The sequence below is a fragment of the Channa argus genome, chromosome 9 (assembly GCF_033026475.1).
Source record: "Channa argus isolate prfri chromosome 9, Channa argus male v1.0, whole genome shotgun sequence".
NCBI lineage: Eukaryota > Metazoa > Chordata > Actinopteri > Anabantiformes > Channidae > Channa > Channa argus.
Window position 1 is genome coordinate 11,384,044 of NC_090205.1, and position 25,334 is coordinate 11,409,377.

Below are 25,334 nucleotides of genomic sequence, written 5' to 3' on the forward strand. Positions count from 1 at the left end.
CTCGTTCATTAGGCTACATCGTACATGTTGCATTGCTTTATGGCCCTGTCTCTGAAGGCAAAAAGCAGGAAATGAAACTACCTGTCCTGCAAGTGGTGCACAAATTGTCTTGTTATCTGTGTTTCACGGCACAAAGAGAAAAATGAACTTTTATGTTGCAGGGAGTGAGTAACACGTTGAGAAAAGGAATGGATGGAATGAATAATAGTCATCTTCAGTCTGGTGTTTAAGCTGAAGGAGAGGTGAACTCTTATATGGGCAATGAGTTTTCCAGTGAAGAAGTAACGCGTTACTGAGCATAACCTCACCGCCCTGTACTGTCCGGGAACTACTTTGAAAGGGAAAGGCGAGCAGGCTGCATACGTTCTCGTTTGGAAGACTTCAGCTCGGTGAAGTACCCGAAGGAAAACAAATGAGCGCTACTGAGTGTGGGGATGAAAGCCCGAATGTGACGTGGATTCGGTAGTTCGCTAAAGAAATCCTTGTCACCGAGCCGAGCAATGCAAAATACCTCTGTTCCTCCAGGCGCGCACGGGGCGCACCGACCTGTAGTAGCCTGATCTTGGACAACCTATCGGACCCGGGCACCGTGTACTGTGTAGCTCGTCTATTTCACTTTGAAGGGATGCTGGTCGTCTCAGACACGTGAGCTGAGCTGATGAGACGACTTTGTCGCGGATTTAGATGAGGTGTTTTCTTTGCGTTAATAGCCAGCCGTGTGAACTAAGCCACGGTGCGCTCAGATGTTTTTTTTCCTTCTCTCTCTCGGTCTCGCTCAGTATCCACCGCTCCGCCTCCCCCTTTTCGCAACATTGACGCAACCAAAAATACTGGAACAAAAGAAACAACTTCCTTGAAGCTTTGCTGAAACTGCACTTACTCGGAGAATGGAAGCTTGTTGTCAACTTGTCTGGATGGAAATGTCGAGGTGAGGGTGTCACCAGTGGCCGGCTGGCAACGCGGGAGATGCAGTCGATCACTCATAAACGCATCCAGGCTATCGAGTAAGTGCCATTAAACCTTTAGTGGAGTAATTTCGAACTTTTGGTGTCTGACCTCTCGACTAGTAGAGTTTGCCATACCGTGTCACACGGAGCGAAAATGAAGTCGTTTTGTCGATTCTCTGCGACACTGGGCACAAAGTAAAGTCCCTTTAAGGTAATGCTGTCGAATTGACGAGCCACAGTATAAGTTATAGGCCTATAGCCTGTGTTCTTTGTGGTAAATGTCGATGGGCATGCTGTTCAAATGGACAAGTTCGTACTCTTTTTTTGACAATTTGACATTTAGAGGCCATTGTCAACGAGGCTGCAACTAATCATGGGTTGTAGGTTTAATCCATCTAATGTGAACGAGGCAACTGTCAACAATCACTGTAGACAAGCCGTTCGAGTAAATATCAGCATGTTGGCCACTGAAAGTCTTCAACACAAGCTACCAGCGTATTATTGTTATTCATGCAGCAGCCTTGAGCATTCGCCGGCTGCATGAAGATCCCCGGTGAGCAACAAACATGTCCCAGAGAGAACAGCAGTGCCATCGTTTTATTAAACAGATGTGGTGTCATCATTTTAGGTGATGTGTGTAACTTTGCGATGAGGTTTGATCCGCGGTTTGGGCGGACGATCACTCTGCTTTGTCGCCTCGGTGTTTTTACTGCATGAACAAAGGACTGGACGGAGTAGTCGGCTCGGCACAGAGCGTCGGTGGAGAACAGGCGGGCTGTTTACAATAATAACACGATCGCGGTGACGTGTCTGAGCGACAGCGGCCTCGGCCAATGACCAGGCCGCGTAGCCATCAGCAACACGCTATATTTGGAAAGTGGTTACATCATCGAGGTGCAAGAGTGGCCCGTGCAGGGAGGGACTTCCGCAGGAATTCTTAGTTTGTAGTCCAGAAACAGGACAATGAGTACATCAGTTTTGTCTCTAGAGCTTGAAGTCTAGATTTTTACAGTTAATCTGCATTTTCTTAGTGCAGAGGAAATTATATGAGCCTTAAACACAGTATGTGTCACTGCCATGCTGGCAGGATTAGGTAACATATAACTGAAAATTGCCTTTAGAGTGCCAGTGGAAAATGTTGGTATTTATCATTAACATGCTTCCGGTTTCATTCCTAAAAATAATTGGCTGTGAAAGAGGGAGTACTTTAGTAATCCCAAAGGAAAATTGGTGTCTTGCAGAAGCCACATCACAATCTACAAAAAACAGTGAGGCGGGTGAGAAACAATGCAGGCTGATGTTTATTTTCATACATTTTCCTCCATAAAATAACTCAGCATCAGCCCACTCTGTAAATATCTACTGACCCTCGAAGACTGTTGGTGGCAGTTCGTTGCCAGTGCTTATACTGCAACACCTGCATCCCTCTTCAAAGTAAAACTATAAATTCTGTCGCTCAGCAATAGTAATCCTGTGCCCTGTAAAAATAGAATGTTAAAAAAAGCTTACTAATATTTACTTGCTACATTGCTCCAAATGGCTTCCAAAATATCATATTGTTAGGTAGATTAAACACACTATGTAATACTAGAATAGATACCCCTTAGTTACTTACTATATAAATAAGTTTGTACATTCTCAGGTTGTTGTCTCCTTACTTTACAAACCTTACACCTTGTTCTCCTATACCTACAAGTAGGCCTAATGTACATACCGATGCTTTTTATGGGTAAACTCTTATTTTACAAAAAGGTATGCTGTACATTTGTTTTCATTGCAGTGCACATGCCAGGTTGAATTATGTATTAATGTCAATTTTATCACGAGTCTTTATCCTAATTTATAAGATCCATATTTCCCCCCATCCACTGCTAATTTCCAACCGTACAAAATGTAGTTGTAGCCATCACAAAGGTGATCACTTATATTAGTTGGTAATAATAATAAAAAAAAAAAGACACATTTGTTTGCTTTTTAAATATATGGGTAGACGTTTGGCTTCAGCACTACAGATTTGTTTAAAGAGATTCGGGTTAATCATGAGAAAGCGCTTACAAAGCTGCAACAAAAGGGAAACTGCCCAAAAGGATTTCCACTGATAGATGTTGTGCAGAAAGAGTCTTCAGCTGAATACAGGATCTTTGTTGGACGCTACCGGAATCAGTCGCAGGTGTAGTAGTTTGTAGTAGCATTATATTAGACTATAATACAATAAACATAAGTATATAGACATTAATGTACTTAATTCTAATGTTAACTTGTTCAATATATTCTTCATTTAAAATGTTTGCGTAGTCAGGGAGTACAAATGACCAACATTTGAATTTTAAGAAATAATCAGCATCACTGATAGCTGCTTTAATGTTGGTCAAATTCGAGTCAAAATTGAAGATATCGCTCATCACTACCACTGAACAAATTTGCTTCACTCTTTACTCTGAACAGTGTTTTCCATGAGAGCATAAAATCATTAGGCACAAGCAGCCAGGAGCTATGCGTGTTAGTCTATCCCTTCCACTTAAATGAAGGGATAGACTAACTACGGGACAGTCACGAGGCCTAATGAAGGCTGTGCTTTGGTTAGATTGAATGTGAACAGTTATCTCATGAAACAACAGTGTTTGTTCCTTGTATTAGAAAATATTGCAGTACACATTATGGTTACTCAGTGATACAACCACAGTCCAGTGTACAGAAACATTACAGTTTCGGTATCATCTACAAGTATGTTGTAATAGTTTTATAATTGCAATATATAAAAACAGGAATACTGGTTGTGACTGTAGACTCTGATAATAGTTAATATAATGAAGTTTGAGAAGACTGAAACATAAATTTGGAATAACAACAGCAAACGCTTTTTTCATAGTCCGACAACTTGAGTTTTATACATGACGATCCCTCAAATAACGAATCAAACTGTCATTATAATTCCTAATGTGTATTTGTGTGTATTGAGTATTGCTTACATTGGAAATTGGTGTGTAATGGGTGCTTGTAAAATTGTTTGTGGACACAGACTAATCACAAGATGGAAATAAATGCCAAGTCTAAATATAATCTAAATGTTATCTAAACACTGATATTCATACAGTGCGAGCACAGGAATGTTGCCCAACACTCATGAATGCAATTTATGAAATCTAGTGGAGGCTTTAGCGGTTTTCATATCCTCTGTGGAATGGAAAATGTTACTTGGTGCCGTGAACTAAACACAGCTTCTTATCAGTTTAATGTAAAGGGTAGAAATGGCAAAACAGTACACAAGTCGCATTATCATGTAAAAAATGTCAGTAGATGTGTGTTGTAGGATGGTTTTGTGTTATATGAACTTCATTTTAGCTTTCTGTATGTCGCTAGATGTGGAATAATACTTGGAGTAATGCAATAAACAGTGTGTTATTGATGGATTTCCTGTATTCATTTTCGTGCCTATAACAATATTTTTAAAATTCTGTATTTTAATTCAATTGTGCACTAAAATGCACATAAATATTGTTATAATTCATTAATACTAGTGGAGAGTCATACGTCCTGTGGTGAAGTTGCTTTTCATGATGCACTTCACTTTATCTTTTGGAACACTCACCCACAAATTTAAAGATAAAGAGTGAGCGAGCAACATGCTCTCAATCAAGCTTTAGGCAAAACACAGCACTGTTAACATCGGCCTTCAAAAAAAAAAACTTATTCTTCAAGGCCTTTTCGGTAACTGTGCTGGCCTAGGATTAGATCATGCTTGTGTTTAGCCCTCTCTGTAATCCCTCTCAGCAGTCTGCCTCAGTATAGAAAAAACACTGAGGGGTGTGGGCAATCCAGTGAAGTTAAAAAAAAAATTCTACTAGAGCAGGAAACACCATGAATAATGTTTGGCTGTGTGATTTTATCCTGCCTCAAAATTAATGATAGCATTTCCTTTAAATAAAAAAATACCTCTGACCAAGTTGAAACACACCAACTGTGCTCTACATGTTTGATTTTCAGTGTAGTAATACACATCTCTGAAGTTATTCATCATTACTTCATGCAGAAGAGCCTGTGTTTGGTTTGGCAAGGCTTCGCATTTATTCTTGAAAACACACTAGTAAATACATATGGAAATAGACAACTAGTGTTAAGTTCAAAAAGTTTGAGGCAAAATCAAGATGCTCTCGAGAATGTTTATTGGCAGATTATGTCTTCTGCAGTGTCTCTTTTGCTGATTCCTTTGGTATTTAACTTACAAAATGTTCAAAGGATGTCTTAAACCAAAGAATTGACTAGTGGAACATCAGCTTGCCTTCATTATTACCCCCCCCCCCCCCCCCCCCCCCCCCCCCCACCCCCCTCCATGTTACAGTGCAACTAGTTTCTTCTTAATTGTCCCCTGTTTGAAATGGAATTTTTAGCTCTATGAATTATGTCCACTTAATTTAATTGTTATGTGTGAGAATGTCTGTGAGCTTATAGTGAAACTAAATAAAAAAGGCTTCTTGTGCTGTAACCTCTGCTGGCCAACCATGTGATAGTGTTAAGCAGAACCCTGACTATCAAAGCCTGATCTTTGCTTTTAACTTTAAGCTAAACAACTTATGAGATGAAGTTAGGGGGTTTGTTAGAACAAAAAATTAGCAAAAATACTATATTATGTTTTCTGACTGATCATTTTAGATGTACAGAAGTTGTATGTGTGTGTATGTGTGCGTGCATGCTTGTGCACTTTTTATAGTGCCTGGGGGCTAATGTGACCACCTCACGGCCTTTGTGCTAAAAAGAGGTCAGAGGTCTCTGTTGTGTTTTCAAAGTCTGCTTGTGACTATTAGCCATTGATAAATGTGATGTCCCACAAGTGTGCGGGCCCGACCCCTCCAAAGGGGGAGGTGTCATAGCACGCCCCACGCTAACCTCCCAGCCAACCCCACCTCAACTACTGCATACACACACGCAAACACACACAATCTGCCCTGCTGACAGGAGCACAAGGGGGCAGCTGCTACAGATGTCTCATAGAGAAAGGGGGAGGGGAACCGAGGACACATCAATGGACACTCTCTCTCCACTATGGAGTTCTCAGTGGGGCTCATTGTGTTCTCTAAAGACCAAGACGAGGGAATAGGCCACGTTAATATAGTAAGCCTATAGTCCCTCAAACTTTCTCTCCGTTTGGCATTGCCAAGTGACCTTATAAGTTAGTGGCATTTTACGCACGTCCATATATTTGATTAATTTCTTTCTCCTCACTCTGTATTTTAGATTCAATTAAAAAAGCAAGTCTCGTGTTTTACTTAACAGGCTGTGGTGTGTAAACTGATTCAAAATATAAATGGAACGAGCAACAGTTCATTTAAAGTGACGATCTTCCTAAATTGACCCCTGGAATGAGAAGTGAATAATGCAAAACTACGGCGTGCTTTCGTTTCAGACTATACTTAAGCAGCATAAGTTCAGCCAGACTAGGTGAAATCACCTGCTAATGCCTCAAGCTGAGGCGAGCTGTTACGACTGTCTATTTAACCATCATCTGCTGTGATGCAGTCCCATGTTTGGTGGTGTGAAAGGCCATCTTTTGAGCTGCATTAAGGAAGCAAGAAAAAAATCTGCAAACTTCTCCTTGAATAAGAAGCAGCTGAATCTAACAGCCAACTATGCACACAAGTCATCTAACATGAAATCAAATTACGCTGGACTAAAAACTGCCCCAGCGTGGCAACTTTGCAGCCGGGTTAGCCTGCTGTGTCCAAACACCACGATACATGACACTGTGGCTCTTGTTCAGCTCATCCACCAGAAGACAAGGGAGAGCCCTACTCAGTCTCAGCCCTCCTAATGAAGAGATGCATTATGATGTGATTTCATTTGGGCCTGCAAAAAAAGCTGCCGAGGATAACAGACCAGTCTGAGTAGCATGGTTCATTTGTGTAGTGACATGTGACTTGTGTTTTCGTGAGTCATAAGGATCTCCTGCCTAATGGAAGGCAGTGTGTGCTCATGTGACAGTGACACAATGCAGGATAAACTGTATAGTATTCACCCGAGCTCAGCTTTGCTACTGTTTGGCACTACTAATCGGAACCCATGAGTGTCTTTTTATCTTGTTAATTTATGTCATGGCGACACTAAACAAACCAGAGTTTCTGTTGATATTGCTGTGAAGTTTTGCCTATAGTCGCTACTAATTTTTATAAAACTTTTATAAAATTCTAAAATTAAACATTTTTTAAAAATGTTTATAAAGATTTACGTTAGTACACCGGTCTGCAAAACTGGACATGTGTCTTTGTAGATAATAACATGTGTGTGTGTGATGTCTTTGAGTACTGCATCATAATCTTCCCTATGGTCACCCTTGTGTTTTTGCTGGCTCATCCCTGCCTCTCCACATGCCTGTTTAACAACACAGAGCTCCTCCTTACTGGCTTCCTGTCCAAACCAGTTTATCTGTAAACAAGTGTGTTTTTTCCCTCTCCACCCCATTGTCCACACTACACCAGAATGCATACACAATGGGCGCCCTCTCTCTCCCAGTCTGCTTTTGTACTCCAAAGTAGAAAACATTATGCTTTTACTACCATACCCACCAATGCAAGGAAATCAGATGGTCCTTCCTGAGGCCTAAAGAAAGATAAACATTTCAATTGTCATGACGATGAATAAAAAAAATTACAGATGACATTTGTAATTTGGTAAACTTCTTCTGAACAGTTTCAAGTATTGGCTTCGGTTCACTTAAACAAACCTAAACTAATAGCAAGCTGCAGTAATTTTTTTTTTCCATCAGCATAGCAGGTGAATATTACGTACTGTTATTATGTGTGCATTAAGATGAAATGGCTGTCTTTGTTTATCTTGCCTTAGGTACACTACAGTACACTAGATATGATAACAGCAGGATTATTGGGGCAGAGCCCAACCTGTCTGTGCTGTTGCATGTACTGTACTCTGGAGTGGTGTGCCTAAGCTAATCTTAAAGTGAGAAGACGTGCTTGTGTCATATCATTTACTAATTTGCTTCTTTTAAGCTACATGCACAAGTGAAAGGTGTGGAAAACAAATAAGTCAAAATATTTTTTTAAAAAGAAGGCACAGAAATGGAAACTCAATTAAACTTAGGGAGTGCAATAAGATTTCCCAGCAATTTAAGATAAGGAAGCAATGTCCTTATTCGAACTGTGCAAAATAAACTGAGTGTCTTTCAAGCCCACAATATGATTTAGAAGAGGATGGAGGGAGAGAACAACTGATGACTGAACCTCTATGTAACTGACTCAAAGTAGGATCTTGTTTGATTCCTGACATTTTGGTTTTTATCTCCTCAGCCTTTCAACTTACATACAGTATATAACAGATCTTATAGCTCTGTCATCTATGGCTGGAGTAATGCGTTTCATTTGGCTTAACCTTTGATTGTTTTGATAGGGCTGTCATTCCAAGACAAGCACTATTGTGCTAACCACCCATTCTATAAATAAAGACCACATTTTGAATAGACATTCATAGTGCTCATATTAAGCATGGTTACAGAAGTATTGCAATGTATCAGTCTTATACAAATATAATACCAAGCCTTTATATGTAGTTTATATAAAACATTATCTCTCTATAAGCAATGTTCTGTAACAGTGGCTTTGTAAATGTCTGTAAGTTCTGTATAAACTAACAATTGTGTTATGTTTATTAAGTGTTCTGAAATTGTAATATTTATGCAGAATATCTCTGGTGAGGAATAATCTGTGGGTAAAACTCTTATAGCAGACAGCAGAGAATTTATTTCAGGTCATCAAGGTGAAAAATAGTGTAATCCAACCAGGAGGCCATTCGCAACTCCAGTCACTGTTCTTTTGTTGTGGGTCACTATGGAGTAAAGCTTTGAATCTGACCAGTTGAGTTGATGACACAGGCATTTATCATGCATACAGGCACAGCCTGTGGAGCTTTGAATTAAAGTTATTTGGAGCTTTTAAGAATCAAGCTAGTAGAGACTCAAAATCAGTCCACTCAGCTCCACCCAGCCCTACCTCTCTCTGCTTAGCTATGCTCTGCCCGGCCCTTCCAGGGATTAAAAATTACAATAAATAAGAAACCACAAAACTTACCAGTCACATATGATTGACATTCTCTTATTGGCGAAGAGGCCGAACCATGCTCAAAAATCTTTAGATGGAACGTCTCCACACTGCTGCCAGGCTGTTCATTGATTCTGGGTCAGAATCAGAAGCCTTGACTGCACATCCCATTAAGATATGTTTTTGAGCATGTTAGTACAAAAAATAAGTTACACGCGTTTTCTTTAAAGAGTGATATTCCTTGCTATTACGACACATGAGAAATGATAATGTTTGGTATAAGTGTAAAGAATCTAATGCAACTATATATTTTTAAATTGGATAGCTAATAATCTGTCCTGGACTAGTGATTTCTCAGTCTACTGTGATACACTGATTTTGTGACTTATAAGGCTGCATGATATTATTAAAAGTCACTAAAATTCTGGGCATTCATTTCATCTAAAAGGTCTTGGTTTAAACGAGTGAATGCAAAAAATTGTTCCTTGTAAATTGTTCCTCCAACAGCGGCTCAGGGACCTAAAGAGTTAATTTCTCTCCGTTGAGCACTGTGGTGGGCTGCGAGTGCATTTTGAGTGTCCAATCAGCTGCTCGGAGTCCGCTCTACATTCAGCCAATGGGAGCAATGGGAGGCTCTATCGAATTTGAATGAGGAGTGTATCTTTCGGCGCCATTTTCGAGTGAGCAGCGATTGCCTCAACAGCTGCGGAGAGAGGATGCTGCGAATATGTAAAGCTGAGACGGGGGCGAAACCAAGCGCCTAGAATTAAACTACGCTATTAGAGAGGGAAACCGATTGATTTCAACGGAGAGACAGGTAATTGCAGCCACATATTATTCAAATTGATTTTAATGCGACTGTATAAAGGGACTGGAGGGGAAGAATACGTGGAAGAACAGAAGAGACCGACCGTGGCGGGGAGACGTTAGCCATTTGGCCAGCTTTGCCAGCTTGTACTACTCCTAGCAGCTAGCCTGCTAGCTTAGCGTGCTAGCACATAGCGCGATTCCTGACTTTGCTGCGCTGTAACGGTAAAAAAAAAAATATGCAGAACGAAACAGCGGTCCGTTTTTTCCAGGAGGTGAGGGGGGTGTATTTTTTTAAAAATCGAACAGATGGAATATTATTTTATACAGGGGAAGCATGTAACGCGATGATTATTAATCAAAGTTGAACTAAAACGGACTATTTTTTTTTTCGCACTGGAGCCCAGTTTTGAGCGGGAGGTGTAAAAGGAGCCAGGCTGGAGGAGAGGAGAAGCACAGGCGGCAGTGTCAACAAATGCACACGGCACCGACACTGACTTGGGAGGGAAAAAAATCAAAACGAGACACCGAGACAGACACAGTGCCTTTTGTGGTAACTTAATTTTACCATACACGTTAAAGTTAGCTGATCCAGACTTCTTGTCTGAGCTTGTCAATTGCATGACGTTCTGTTTTGTTTAAAGCGCATTTGGGTTGTTGGACACCTGGGAACTTTGTCACTATGTCGCTGTTTGACGTTATGGTCTATGACGCCTTTAACAGTAATTATGACGAAATTAGTTTATTGTCCAATATTTACAGCACAGTCGTTGTTTGCAGTCTTTACTGGTGACAACTCTTTTTTTTGATGGAAAATTAACACCAATTAATTATTAACTCTGCCGAATCCAATATTAAAATCGTCCTTTATGTAAAATTACTGGAATATCTTGCAGGAAGGTTGTATGATCAATATGGCTCTCAGCCAAGTGACAACAAGTATAGGTCGGAACTTCCATTGGTTCAACTTTAATAGGTGTGTTAAACTTTAGACAAATGGCTGTCATAACCGCTAACAATGCAGTTAAGCTGAATTAACCTGAGTTAATAAAAATAAACATTATAATGTTAAGTGTGATGCTTCTCGCTGTACTGTTGGGGCGTTTGGTTCGTTGTAGTTTGATGCTGAAGGCTTTTCAGTCATTGCCTTGCTCCACTTTCTGTGTGCCCTGGACCCTGGTTAAATAGAAGCACACTGGAGAATTACAAAAACAAACTCGGTTTAGTAACGAGTGACAAAATGGACAATAAATAATTACTGGAGAGGTTGTGTTTGTTATATTGTATGCAGCCTTAAGTTCTCACCATGTACATGACTACTTGACTAATAAAGCACAAGAGAGGAAAAGAGGCTCCATATAATTGTGTCTCTAAACCCGCCCCTTCTACTTCCTTCTAAGTAGAGATCGGTTTAATGTGTTGCATAATGTTAGTCCTTTATATCTTTTACATCGCTGCGTTTATTTAAAATATGTGTCTATATTGACAAGTATGAGGTTTTAAATTGTAAATGTCCATATTAAAATTGTCAAAATTGAGGAAATGGGGCAAAGTGTAAGCAATTGTGTCCTTTTTTCCCTTGGCATTTTACCTCTGACAGTAGGCTCAGTATTAGAATTTTCCCAAGATTTTTTATTTTGTCAGTTATTTTTTAGTAGTAAGGTCTAGCCATGTGCTTCCTTTTTAACTTGATGTGCATTACCTGAATTGAAATATAACTATATACCACACTTTTAAGAATAAAAACATTAAAGTGTGTTTTGTACCTTTCAGTATAATATAATAATTGCAGAAGTGGGACGGCATTTTTATGATAAAACCGCCCAGCTCACATAGTAAGATTTTGTTTATTTTTCTATGGCACTTACTTGGAGGGAAGTTAGCAAATGTGATATGGAGCAAAGATCTTTCACGGCCACATACCAGAGCAAAGAGGTGGAGGAGGAGGAAATTACTGTACTATAAGAGCTGATGTGTCATTGTCAAGAAAACTTTTTTTATAGGCGTATGACACAATGAATAGTATGATGACTACAAAATGGGACAGGCATATTGTCTACCTAATGAATCAATGGATTTGTTGATTATTTTGTCTATACCACATTTGGTATTTAAAATGTATGGTTAAATTATATTTATTCCAAGTTCCCATTTTACTCTATACACTCTGCATAGCTATATTAACTGTCATGTTTCAAAATAAAATTCACACATGATATTTAAATCATCTTTGCTTGTTAAGTGATAATTACTTGCATTCATCTTTAGTATTTAAAAGCTATTTAGGTCACAACACAGGTTAAAGAGTGTTTTGAAGTATTAGTTTGTCATACAAACACACCCTAGGTATTTGAGTGCATGAAAAATATAGGATGGATTCACAATTGTCACCATCTCATATGTATACTCATGGATATAGACCTCTATCAAATTGGTAAATATAGACATAAGTGCATCTGTTGGGTATTTTTTTGTTAAAACTTAAATTGTCTGCGTGCAGAACTGTTAATGTGTGAATACAGCCAAATAGCCAGTTTACAAAGAGGAAGTCAAATAGCTGTAAGACTGCAAATGGATAAAATGCCAAAGGTTGGCTGTTAAGTGTACATTAAAAACATGTCATGTCTATCTTAAAATGTAGAGATGATAGAATACACTTTATTAACTTAATATTTCAGTTGTGGCAGCATTATTAATAAATAGTGTTACATTTGATCCAATTTATTGATCAAAGCAATCTTTTTGTTGTGAACTTTACAGTATCATATGCAGTGTGTGCTTATTGCTGATATTTTTGTGTCATAAAAGCGACAGATTTGAGTTTGCAGATCTAATCTCTAGAAGGAAGGTGGTAGTACTTTGTCAAACTGAAATTTTACAATCTGGATTCTTAGTAATATATAGCCTTTTACTCTAAGGTCATGTAAATTTAGGATGTGTATTTATTGTGCTCACACAGGTGAAATGGGTGTAAATATTTTGCTCATATTATCTAAGTAAGGATTTCAGTGTTGTTGGCTCTTTCTCTGTATGCAATTGTCAAATTAGTAGTAGTGTATTTAACAATTTTAATTTGTGTGGTGCCTACAGCTTATCTCTCATAAATGCTACAGGTCTGTCTCCCCTCCGTTCTCTGGTATTTGCCTTTTCACTCTCGTTGCAGAGCACCGTTGTGCTGTTTCAGACTGTTAGCATGACATTCTGTGACTCATCATTCTGTCTTCTCAGACCCCTCCGGCAAAATGGGCTCCCACCCCCATTTCCTGGTGAAAGTGTGCCTCTCCTCTTGTACTTCACATGTGTTGTAGCCAGGCTGCATAGAACCCCCACCCTTCTCTGCCTTCTTTCTGCAGCCGTCAGCACAAACTTTATAGTATTCAAATTTGCTGTGATGGGAACAAGTTTACACAGGTCTTGTTGGTTATTTTCCAGAAGTAGGCTTTGGTTTCAGTTCAGTGTCTTAGCAGCATTAAATAGAAGCTGGGAAATGGTTTTTGTGTTAATCAGTGAGCAGTTCTCTTGCATAACTAACATAATTTAATTTGTGAAGTAATCTAAACAATGTTAATCTTAGGTAAACCTTAAATTTGATCTTTAGTGAAAATCGCTGTCTGTTTACTTTGCATGATGTATTTAACCATAAAGTTGAATCTGATAATGTCAGTGGCAGCAGTGCAGAATACAATATGAGGGTGCCAGGTCCTTTCAGGCTTCTCACAAGCATATGTTTTGCATTGGCTTTGATTTTTTGCATACAATAGGTGCTACATCACTGTGGGGAAAAGGCCTTTACACCTGTTTCACTAATATTTTTAAAAGGTTCAAACAGTTCTTAGAGATGCATAACTATTTTTTCTAATTGTCAATTATGTGCCTAACTGCTGTTATGGATTCTGTATGCTTAACAGTAAATCTGTTGTGTTTTTTTTGTTTTGTTTTGTTTTTTTTAGTGTTTGTGGAATTTTGAGGCATGCATTTAAAAAGTTGCATATTGTATTTTATTGGTGTTGTTCCCCCAGTAGTGACTGATGAATTTGGACACCATGTTTAGAAATAACATGTCTCTGCTTGATAATTCAATTTTAGGTAGTAATATGATAACCTGCAACAGCACTGGCTGTAGGATCTGACATAGCACGAGTAAGCCTCCTCTGACTAGACGTGTTTTTTAATAATTTTTTTTTTCTTGCTGCACCATCTTTTTTCCACTTAGGGCCACTAGATTAGCGCAGAGTAACAACCTCTAAGTGATTAGATAGAAAATATTTCTTATGTTTTTAATATAGTGGTGGCTGAGTTTTGTGTCTTTTATTTGGGATTTTATTAGTCCTAACTTAGTAAACAACAAACACCTCATCCAGGCAGCCTGCTTAGCTGCACATCGACTAGACACAGGTACTTTCTTATACAGTCTGACAAATAGTGTTTTGTTTGGTCAATTTTAAGTTTGCTACAAAAATTAATTTGGTGTACCGTAATGTCAGCACTCAGTTTTATATTTGTTGCTGTAATTAATGTTGATCTGCTGGTGTGTAATATTTACTGCTTGTACAGTTATAAGGTAGGTCAGATCTAGCCAGAAATGAGGTGAAATCAACAGGAATATTATTGAAATGGAATTTATTTGTAATTTGAGTTGTAAATGAAACAGGCAAATAAGTCATAGTGTTCATTGTTAAAGATTTTTGTATCAATGTGTAAACTGTAAGTGTAACAGAATGGCTGCTGGTCTTTGGAAACCTCACTTTTTATTAGCAAGAATGATTTTGATTGTATAAGGGCTTAACATTTTTACACAAGAGTAGTGTCAGTAATTAAAATCAAACTAGGCATTTGATTTGGAATATGTACAAAAACAAGTTAGGTCTTTGTGTTTGTGTAGTTGTTGCACGAGTGTATGGGTGTGTCATTCGACTCTCACACTTCAGCTTTGCTTCCTCTTTTGCCCCTCCTGCTTATGCACATTCAACACAGAGTACACACTTTACTTGGATATTAATTTTGGCATTTACTGATGATTCTGTAAATAGTGATTGACTAAGATGAAACAACATGTAGTCATGTTAAAGGTTGTAGAGGTTGTCAAATCTTAATTTTGTGATGTGGTTGTAACCTTGCTGTTTTTTTTTTTTTTTTTTTTTTTTAAGTAAAAACTATTGGTCAAGTGTAAATCAGGTCCTCATGTTGTACTTTTGGAATTGCATCACAGTGTACTGCTTTGTCTGCATCCTGTTTATTGGTGCTGTCTTTCGTGGCAGTAGGAGGAAGCTAGAGGTACTTTAAGTAGTAAATAACTAGATAAATCAATCTAATTTGCTGAGGCATATATGATACTGAGGTGAAATTTATGTTTACACAGTAGGTGCAGGTACAGCAATTGTGTGTTTGCATGAAATATTTTACCAGCCAATCTGAAAACACTGGTGTGTTTATATGACAGACACTGCTGTTGGTCTTGGGGCAATGTTATGTGGTCCACACTTTTACTGAAAGTGGTAAAAGAAATGGCCCTAACTAAAATTGAACCATTGAATAAATGCATTGCCATTCTGTAATACATGGTCTCAGTAACTAATTCAAAACAGCAGAATGAATCACATTAAAAAAAACTTTTTTCATGTTAGATGATTGTTGTGCTCTCATTAACCAGTTTGAGACATTGGTAACAATATATTTAAGATTTATTATAATTTAAATCCAAACTTAATTCACAGTCCAGTGATTCGAATATTTGTACTCATTATTAAATGTTTTGTGTATCTCAGGAGTAAAGACTCATTCACTGTCACACCTGAGATACACAAGGATGTTCTGTAAACCTGTGGAGTGCAAAAATGATTCAGAGGTCACTCTCACATATATCTGCGAGTGTTGTCCAGTGATAAAGTGTAATCAGTTTTCAAGTATCTTGATTTTTTTATTGTGTGTATATATTTATTTTTTTATTTAAATTATTTGACAAGATATGGCTAAAGCTTTCCCAGGGAATCCCAGAATAATTCTGCCTTTACTCTGCTGGACATGGTTTGCTTGCTGTGCAAATCTAACACATTTTTCTAGGATTAACACATACCATTACAGTACTGGTGTTTATAGCATCCCTGGTTTACAGTGAACACTTACCAACTCCTGGGTTGCTTTAACACTGGAAGACACCCCCCCAAAGTACTACTAGTAAAATATGGAAATTTTTCCATTACTGATATTTCATCATAAACGTCTTAATGATATGGGTTAGCTCGTTTTGTGTCAGCTTTTTTCAAGATTTTGTGCTGTGTACACAATGCTCCAGTAGCTGTTGAAAACAACATCTTCTGAAGTTTGTGGCACTGTGATTATATTTTCACTGTGTGGACCTTGCCAACACAGGACAGCAACGATTTGGGTAGCCTAAACCCTGGTATTATCTGTCTTAAATGTTACAGGTGATGGACTTGTATTTGTATGGAGATGTATTTGCTTGCATGCCTGTGAAAGTAGAAAAAAACTGTACAGTTGTTTTTATATTCACTGACAGATGGTTAGGTAAAATGAATCAGTAATGTTTTTAATTAGTATATTTTTCAAACTAGACTTTTTGCAGATAATTAATACTAATAATAGTTTTCTTTTATGCTATAATGTTATCAACACAATGAGAAACATGAGTAACATTTGTATGGATCTTTTTCATATGATTTTTAGTTTTTTGTTTGTTTATTTTTTTCCCACCCATTATGTCATTGCAGATCTCCCTTTAGTTTGTGTTTATACACTCAGAAGACAGTGTAGCACAAATGATGAGAGGCCTCCACAGACCACTTGATCTAGGAAGGTGATGGGTTGTCATGTCCATGTTCCTGTACCCAATGGGGTGTAGGAGGTTACATGACCTTCAACCTTGAGGTCAGGCGACTCTTTGATGCCATTGTATGGGATGCTAATGTCGTAGGAATGGGTTAAAAAGGCTGAGCAGTGACGGTGACATGTCCGGGCATGCTTCCTTAAAGGAGAGGAGAAGAATAGGGAGAGTCAGAGTCATTGATGTGAACAGTTTTACCAGGACTTGTAAAGACATTATCTCCTTAAAAGGAAATGACACTACCAACCAGCTTAGTTCCTTTGTGCATTTTTGTTAAATAATCTGTAAACATGGGAAAAGGTAAAATGCTTGTTACACAGTGACTTCAGTTTAATTTATATATTACAGTCTTGGCCTCTGAATAAATCAGCTAAAAGAAGAAATGTATAAATGACATAAGATGAGGGTCAACAGAGAAATGATTATGACAGAGATTTATTCCATCCCAAACTGGTCAAGGTCCATTTATGACTTTACAGTTCTTGTAAAGAATTCTAAAATTGCTAGTGCAGAATCTCATATTTGACAATTGGAAACCAGCAGATGTGTGGCATTTTATGTATCAGGTCTATTTGTTGTTTGTTAAATGTATTGGTCGTTTTCTTTATTGCTCAAATGATTTTAAGACTTAAAGAAGGTGATTTTGGCATGTTCCACAGATCTGAATATTATACCTGGTGCAAAGTATGTAACACGGTGACTGGTAAATCGAATACCTTGATAGTAATAGTTGACAATTTGATAACTTGTGTAACAATATCTGCTTTGTGCCATTGTAACAGAACTAGTAAGTATCACTTTTTAAATAAATATGTATAAAAGTTACAACAAATTTTTGCAAAGGCTTTTCACAGTTTTTGCAAAAGATTTTTTTTCCAAGATGCTAGATTTAATCTGGGTACTAAAGTTAAACTATACAATTTCCTGAGGAAGTGCTTGATTGTCATACTAAATTAGCTTGTACTATGTTTGTCTGTGTTAGGGTTGTTGGAGGCATTGTTTTTGGTTGTGGCATAAATGTTACATGTAATTAGGGGAAGGCTCCTGCTCACCATTTGTTTTTCTCTTTTTTTTTTTTTTTTTTTTAATTTGAGCAATGCACACAAAAAAGTTTTATATCAGAAATATTAAAAATACATAAGCTGTATTTTAGATTTTGAGCAAAATTTCACACATTATCACTTTTTATACTGCAGAGTAATTCTTTTGGGGGGGGGGGGGGGGGGTAATAAAAGGAAGACTTTTTTGTAGCTATACATTTGCTGGAGGTGAAGATAAGAAAATTACGGGTATCATAGTGTAAAATGTAATCTTAACAGTCACTGTTTATTGCTTTTTTTTTTTTTTTTTTTTTTTTCTTTAGATTGACTTCTCTTGACCTTTCACCTAACTGTTACTTGAAGTGTGGAATCCATCATAGTAAACAAATCCTTTGTGTGTCTTTTCTTGGTGTTTACCTAGCAGTTTAATTTTATGACTGCAAGTTCAGGGCAATACATTTGCACGTGACTTTCAAATCTTAATTTGGAGGTCATGACATAAAGGTAACTTTAATCTAGGCAGAAGCATTAAAGTGAATTCTTAATTGTTACCTTACTTTAGGAAATTGATTTTAAAACTGGTATTCTTCTTTCAGCTGCACTAGGGGGTGTGTCTGTGTGTGTGTAAGACTGAACATATGAGAGACAGAGATATGTCTTGTCCTTGACATTTTGGAATGGATATATGTAGAGATGTCATTACATTCAGGCATTAAGTCAATTTCTAAGCAAGGTCGTAATTACAGGTCCATTGAGACCTCTAGTGGCAACTTAATCATTAAACTTTGTTTTCTGCAGTATTTTTTATCAGGATACAGCTTCTTAACACTAACAACCAACTAGGTTTTGTTAATAGCGATTTGAGTCTTGAATGTTGCTGAAGTTTAACATGATATCATCAAAAATCCTCATACGTATGTTAATATTTCTGTTTAAACTAGAATATAAACTTTTTGTTGTACTTCATTGTATCATTCATCTGGTGGTATGATATGGTTTTCTTCCACATGTGAGGTCAACCATTGAACAATACCTCTGATGCTGGTAGAGATTCAATGACGTGACACTTGGAACAAACAATAACTCTTATGACTTGTGCAAACTTTGGTTTGTGGTCTCTCCAGTAAGTCGACTCTTGCTTTATTAAAAACCAGTAACATTTTCCTCCACAGTGAAAACACTCACAGATATCACACTTTTAAGAAAATAAAATTAGCATTTTTGGGGGCTGGGTTTTACATACAGTGATACTGTCCTATCTTTCTGACAAGACATTGTTTTTGTAATGTTGGAATGTTAACCTCTGTTGGAAAGGATGTCTTACATTCTTAGTGTTAAGAAATTAAATTACTTTAATACACTCTGGTCAGTATTTGGTCAACCCTAGCCATAAGCTTGGTTGCAGTCAAGGGGAATCCTGATGCTACATTGTCATTTTTGACAGCTATGAGCTTCCAGCATTGTGGCAGACGTTTTGGGAAGGGTGTTTCCTGTTAAGCATAGAAACATCCTGGTAACTGCAATGAGAAAAGGGCCTTTTCATTTTGGAATAACTTGCCTGGTGTGGAAAGACTCCTGACCTCAATCCCATACAGTTAACGTTAAAAAATAACGGGAAGCTGAAATTGGGCCCGGTGTCGTCACCCCCACATTTTCATTTTACCCCACATATTTTCAGCCAGGTTCAGAAAGACAATGAAAGGTTTTCTCGGGGAAGGGGCTGCTGTGCTGAAACATGCACATTTTCTGCTGTCCACATAGTGCACCTGCATGGCACACTGCATTTTTGGCTGGCTGACCTCAGAATTTGATTAAAATGTATTTTCTTTCTGTGTTTCAGATGAAAATCATCCATGTCTGCCTACTGAGTGGAAATATGACCTCGGTCTACAAAAGATGCTGATCATCTGAACGTCTTTTTAGGTAGAAAAAAAGATAGTTATTAAGTGTATATCCATCAGTGACATATGGTAAGGACTTGAAAGCCTAGAAGATAAAGAGTGTAAATAACACAGAAGATAAGAAGAGTTGGAGGCGGAGGGACTGTGACAGTCTGGCGATGCTGTAGCAGCACGGAATGGTTTGTGGGCTTACTTGAGATACAGGCCATACTGTGCTGCTGCAGTAAAACCTGAATACACAACCTGGATATCACCCATTGGTTCTTCAACACAGTTGCGCAGTTTCACTGATGACTGGCATGTTTTTATTAGCTTCACTGTCTGAATTAATGCCACTTTGTTGTGTGATATTAAAAATATCTTCTGACCTGCTGGTCACTTTACTGTAGCAGCACGTAAATATTGGAGTTAAGACTCTACCTAAAGCCTCCAGTATTGATCGTGCTGCTGAAGCAAAGCTTGCCACTCACCATCAGTGCAGCGGAGTGTACACACAACACGGTAGAGGTGCCTAACAGTGACCTTAAGAGATGCTCACATGTACAATTTTTTTTTTTTTCCCAGTCAACCATAAACATTTTTGTTTGGGTAGTTAACATGTTTGTCTGCAGATTTGCATAAATAAATTTTTTTTAATTTGATTTTGTCTGTAATGTGTTTTGACATGCCAAACTGTTAAGCATAATGATTTCCATAATATACACTGACATTGAAGTTGTTCTAAAACTTTCAAGTTGCTACCGCCATCAACACCCAAAAACATGCACGTGATATCCGTGGCCTTCTACAGCGCTGCTGGGATTTCCGGCCTGCCCAGCATGAGCCCTGAGACAGATTTGGACCGGAGTATAGTCATTACGGTTAATGTACTGTGTAGACTGAACACTAAAATTATCTCTGAATTGTAAATAAGACATTCATTTAAGTCCGTACTTGTTTCACATCGAAAATAACGTCTACAATATTTAGGCCCAATACGGTCTTTTTCTCATTATTTTTATTTGCTCTACAATGGCGGAGTCGCTTTGTCTGTCACGTATACTTCTGCATATCTGCCTTACACAGACCTGTAATGATTTATTCTGATGTTCGGTCAAATAACCGTGCGAGACTGCAACGAAGAATAACCTGTCCTCTTATAAAGCTGGCATTTTATTTTAAGCGCATGCGGACGCAAGGCAGGTTTTTCTGTTTTACCAAAACATCCGCTGACGATAATCCCAAATCAGGCATTGGTAATTAAAAAAAATGTCTTTGTGAACATATTTCAAGTAATATAGAAACAAATTATGACTAATAAAACCGTAGTTTGCGAGCTTTAGGCGGTGCCATTTTTTTTTTTAAGTGAACAAAATTAGATGGCTGTAGCTGACTTTGGTTATACCTGTACGAAGTCATACGGACCACTTTTTATGATAATTAACGAAATTAATAAATCTAACTGATCCCTTTTTCTCAAATTAATTTATAAAAAGCATAGTAAAGCCCAGTAATATTTTGTTGTCTACTGAACACTCGTGTTACAGGTGTGTGTGTGTGTGTGTGTGTTCCCTCTTCCCATTCGGCCTTCTGAGCCTTTGTCAGTGATAATTTAATATTCTAATTTTGGATCACATTTCCGAAAAATTATTTTAAGGTAAAATGGTAATCAGAAATAAAAATTGCGCCTAGTGTTTTTTGTCTTTCAGGAAGGCTTGGCCTTTCATAAATAGGAACAAAATTACTTCTAATATATTTTATAATATCCAGGAATTAACATCGTCTAAATTAAAAAAAAAAAAATGATTGACCAGAGTGTAATGTGTTTTATAATGCCAAGCCCACAAGGTGAAATTTAAAAATGCATTTTCTATGAGTGCGTGTGTGTGTGTGTGAGAGGGGTGTCAACATCAATAATCATAAAACAATTTAGAAATAAGTAAATAATTTCATAAGTGCAGTGTTTTAAATGAAAAGTATAAAATTTTGCATTTTTTTGTTGATGATAATTGCTCACTCAAATGTAGAAGCAGCGACTGCTAATCTGCCTCAGATTCCTTATGTTATCCCTTTTTTACTTTTGTTTTCGCTATTGTTACCTTTGTACATTTTTGTAAACTTTATTTTAATAACCTGAAGTATTGGAATGTACAATTCCACATACATTGACATTTTGTCCGTCTGGGTTTGTATTCGCTTGTAGCCTAAATTGTTTGCAAACAATTCTCAGAAACCTGAATTGAAATTTCGTGTGATAGAATATATAATATTTTGATAACAAATTAATAATTTAAAAAAAGATCTTAACTTATCATCACACACCATCACACACTCAGATCCACAAAGGGAGTGAGAGTGCGGTACTTCATCCAGGGATGCGATTATACACGTGTTACCCAGAAAAATCAAGTGAGTAACCTATTCACTTGATTTTTGCGAATTTAGTATCTTTCACTATTTTTATTAACCCTTATCATAGTCCCACTTCAATATGAAGAGGTCCCATGGGGCGGTTTGCATTCTGATACTTTTACAATTCTACTTGTGCAGTGTAAAGCGCTTTGAGTATTAATGGGTATAAGAACGCTATATAAGTGCAGACCTTTTACCATTTATTTCCTATGAATAGTTAAATTAGTCAAGACTATATTTAGATATGCGTGTCTTGGTAATTTAAATATTAATGCAATGTGATACTTTCATTTTCATCTTATATTTGCCTGGCAACAGAAGGCTATATATATGTACATGCGTGCTATGACGTAGGCTACATGCTGAATTATGGTCAGTGCTGACATCACGGTTTCACTTTGTGAGCCGATTTCAGGAAAGCCCCCCCCCCCCCAAAATACATAACAGCAAGAATGATCGATGCACAAGTCACTGTCCGTTTGCTCTGACCTACTTTTAATAAAGATCGTTGTTGGTAATGAGCCAAGCATCTTATTGAGGCTAAACTAACCCAAATTGGAAAGAATTTTAACTACTTGCATTTCCCCCAGTTGTATTTTGATATAGGGCTTATGACTCTAAGGGACGCTTAAAAGAAAATGGTCATACGCTGTATTTTCTATTTAACAGCCTGCAGATGGGTTGCTTTTTAGACTGGACAAGCTATGCAACAATTGAATCTTAAAAACATTAAAAAATAAATTATGTACACGAGGTTATTGCCAAGCAAATGGCAGGTACCCTTACCTAGATTTTATCATCGACAAAACACATTTGGGGTTTGACGACAAAAAAAAAATAATCTTTTTACAGGAGAGTGTTTTCCTCTTGCACTGTGACTGCAGCCTGCTGAATATTTCACATGGGCCTTGTTATGCAACGTTTATAACCTTGAAGAGGTTGCAGCATCACTGCGATGTAGACACACTGTGGGGACGAGCATGGATTACAGCTTGTATTTCCTCTTTCTTAATAATTTTCTTCGCTCCCTCTCTGGTCTGCAAACAAACAAACAAGGAACCACTTAAATTAAATTTCTCAGTTTTATTTATCAAGATCATCTTGGTGAAGTATAAAATTATCAGCGTATTAAGAATAGATTGCACATTCATGTAAATTTGAGTAGCGTCTATCTGATGTATGTAAAGGTCAATTATTATCTGTGACTTGATTTAATGGTTTCACGAGTAAACAAAAAAAATGTAAACGTATTTCTATGTATCAAGTGGGAATTCCGTCACTAGATTTGTGGACCTCAATGATCACTTGCAAATGGGTTTGCTGCTTTCAATGCATTTGCCAATCAACTGCCAATAAATTGACAAAAGGAGTTAATTATGTCTTTTATATGTTCCTGACCTGACTCAATCAAATGTGTGCAGATTTCATTAATTTCCCGAAGGTACACATCAGTGTAGGTAATGTGCAAGGAAACAGTGGTGAGAATAGGTTCAAGGTGCGAAGTCACGTCTGCTGTGAGGTTGCGTGATTGTAGGAATAGGGTTAGAAGTATAAGACATAGACTCATAAAGATCTTCCATTTATGTCGTGCCATCCATAAGACCCCCGCTCGGTAGAAGCCGTCGTGAGACACTGAGATCTTGTCCACTTCTCTAAGTTTGGTTGAATCCCACTTTTTAACATCGACGTTTCGTATAACAGGTCCGATTTCCATGTCTTTTCGGGCGGGCGGTGGGATCCCTTTGAGGACTCTCAACTTTTCACGAAACTCCTGCATCTGCTGCAGAAATAACAGGGGGTCGGATACATTTCTGACAGAGTCCGCGATGCTGAGTGCCAGCCGTTGCTCCTCCAACGCTGCGCTCAGCTTAGTGATCTCCGGGTCGTATGCTTGCATCACCACCAGCTTTAGCGTTTCAAAATCGTAGAGGATCTCATTCTTTTTACATTCAAGGGAGCTGATGAGTTTATCAAAGTAGTCTGTTACCTTTTCTGCGTCCTTGGACAACGACTGAAGAGCTTTTTTCTTATTGGTTTGCAGTGTCTCCAGGCAGGACAGTATATCTGCGCTCTGCCAGCTCTTCACATAGTGAAGCAGCGCTTCAAATGCCGCCTCCTCCTGTTTACACGCCTCCTCCAAAGAGCAGAATGTATGCCCTTTGTGGTCATGTGTCGTTGCGCAAAACCCACAAATTAGTTTTAAGTCCGTGGCGCAAAATATGTTTAGAGGCTGGTCAAAGTGTTGTTTACAAAAGGAGATTTTAGGCATAACCCTTATTTTGCTGTACTTCTCCACTATTCCGCGCAACGAATAGTTGATCTGCAGGCTGTTTGCGCCGTTGTGCGGGGTCTCTTTGCGGCAAGTGGGACATTTGAGAGGTGTTCTGAAAGTTGGACCTCGGTTCCCCTCCAAGAGTCCCTCTAAGCATCTTTTGCAAAAGCTGTGTGTGCACAACAAGACCCGTGGGTCCTCGAAGAGACTGCAGCAGATCGGGCAAGTGAGTTCCTCTTCTAGCTGCTCCATGATGTCCTGTAAACACATCATCCAAGAGTCAAGTCGGTGCTTAATACAAGTTTCATAAATCAACACTTCATGAAACATGTTACATAATACGCACCCAGAGTCTGCCACGTAATAAGGCGGTAGCGTCAATAAATTACATACAAAAATGCTGTAGCATCGCAAAGGATACAGATTTTGATGTCATGTTCCGGCTGAGTCTGGAGTGTCCCCCTCTGGAGAGCGAAACTGACTTGCAAGGCTGTGCCCGCGCAAACGGTTGGCACGAGCTCTGCCAAAGGCTCCGTTTTCCAATCTAATGTTAAGTGACATCCTGATGTCTTTAGTGCTTCTGTAGCCAGCTGGTAGTGTATTACGCTCGAAACTGCGCTCCATTACCAGACTTGGATACACGTCAAAATTGTCCGTAACTTTAGAGGTGTAAAACTGTAACTGCAAACGATTTTCTCTTAGCTTTCTGTAACAGAACAGCAGGACAGTGGTTAGCCCAGTTGAGCCCTAAATCACCGCCGTCTAACCGATCCAATGCGACAAATTATCAACAAGCAGCGCTCGCTATACCGCTGCTCCTGTTGGCAAGGTACCGAAGGAGGGCTGTGACAGATTTTGCAAGGGCATAGTAACATGCAACTACTGGACCAAAAGGATCACTCACCAGCTGCTGAGACGCTAAGTGCAACGCAATCATGGCGCTTGTTGCTGTGCAGACTTCGCCCTTTCCGGGTATAGCGTTAACCATTTCAGTGACGCACAGAAAATTAATATATTCTGATATGTCTGTATTTTTGAACCGGCATATTCAGGGGAGGGGGGGTAATATATTGCCACTAACGTGAAAGACATT

General features: G+C 38.3%; 1 protein-coding gene and 1 long non-coding RNA gene across 4 annotated transcripts; one reads left to right on the forward strand and one right to left on the reverse strand.

Moving 5' to 3' along the window:
- Window positions 1-61: 61 nt before the first annotated feature.
- LOC137133044 (uncharacterized) lies at window positions 62-20,219 on the forward strand. The gene is made up of 2 exons (XR_010915202.1): window positions 62-1,004; window positions 19,518-20,219. It is a non-coding gene; the product is annotated as an uncharacterized lncRNA (long non-coding RNA).
- On the reverse strand, window positions 15,731-25,278 carry trim13 (tripartite motif containing 13). 3 transcript variants are annotated; one of them, XM_067516159.1, is made up of 3 exons: window positions 25,146-25,278; window positions 22,899-24,499; window positions 15,731-16,778 (listed from the first exon to the last, which is right to left on the reverse strand). In XM_067516159.1, the coding sequence occupies exons 1-2, from the start codon at window positions 25,227-25,229 to the stop codon at window positions 23,312-23,314; spliced, it is 1,272 nt and encodes a 423-aa protein (XP_067372260.1). In that variant the 5' UTR covers window positions 25,230-25,278; the 3' UTR covers window positions 15,731-16,778; window positions 22,899-23,311. The 3 variants fall into 3 exon arrangements, with proteins under 3 accessions (XP_067372260.1, XP_067372259.1, XP_067372261.1); XM_067516158.1 differs by having other exon boundaries at window positions 22,756-24,499; XM_067516160.1 differs by lacking the exon at window positions 25,146-25,278 and adding an exon at window positions 24,588-25,137 and having other exon boundaries at window positions 22,756-24,499.
- Between the last annotated feature and the right edge of the window lie 56 nt (window positions 25,279-25,334).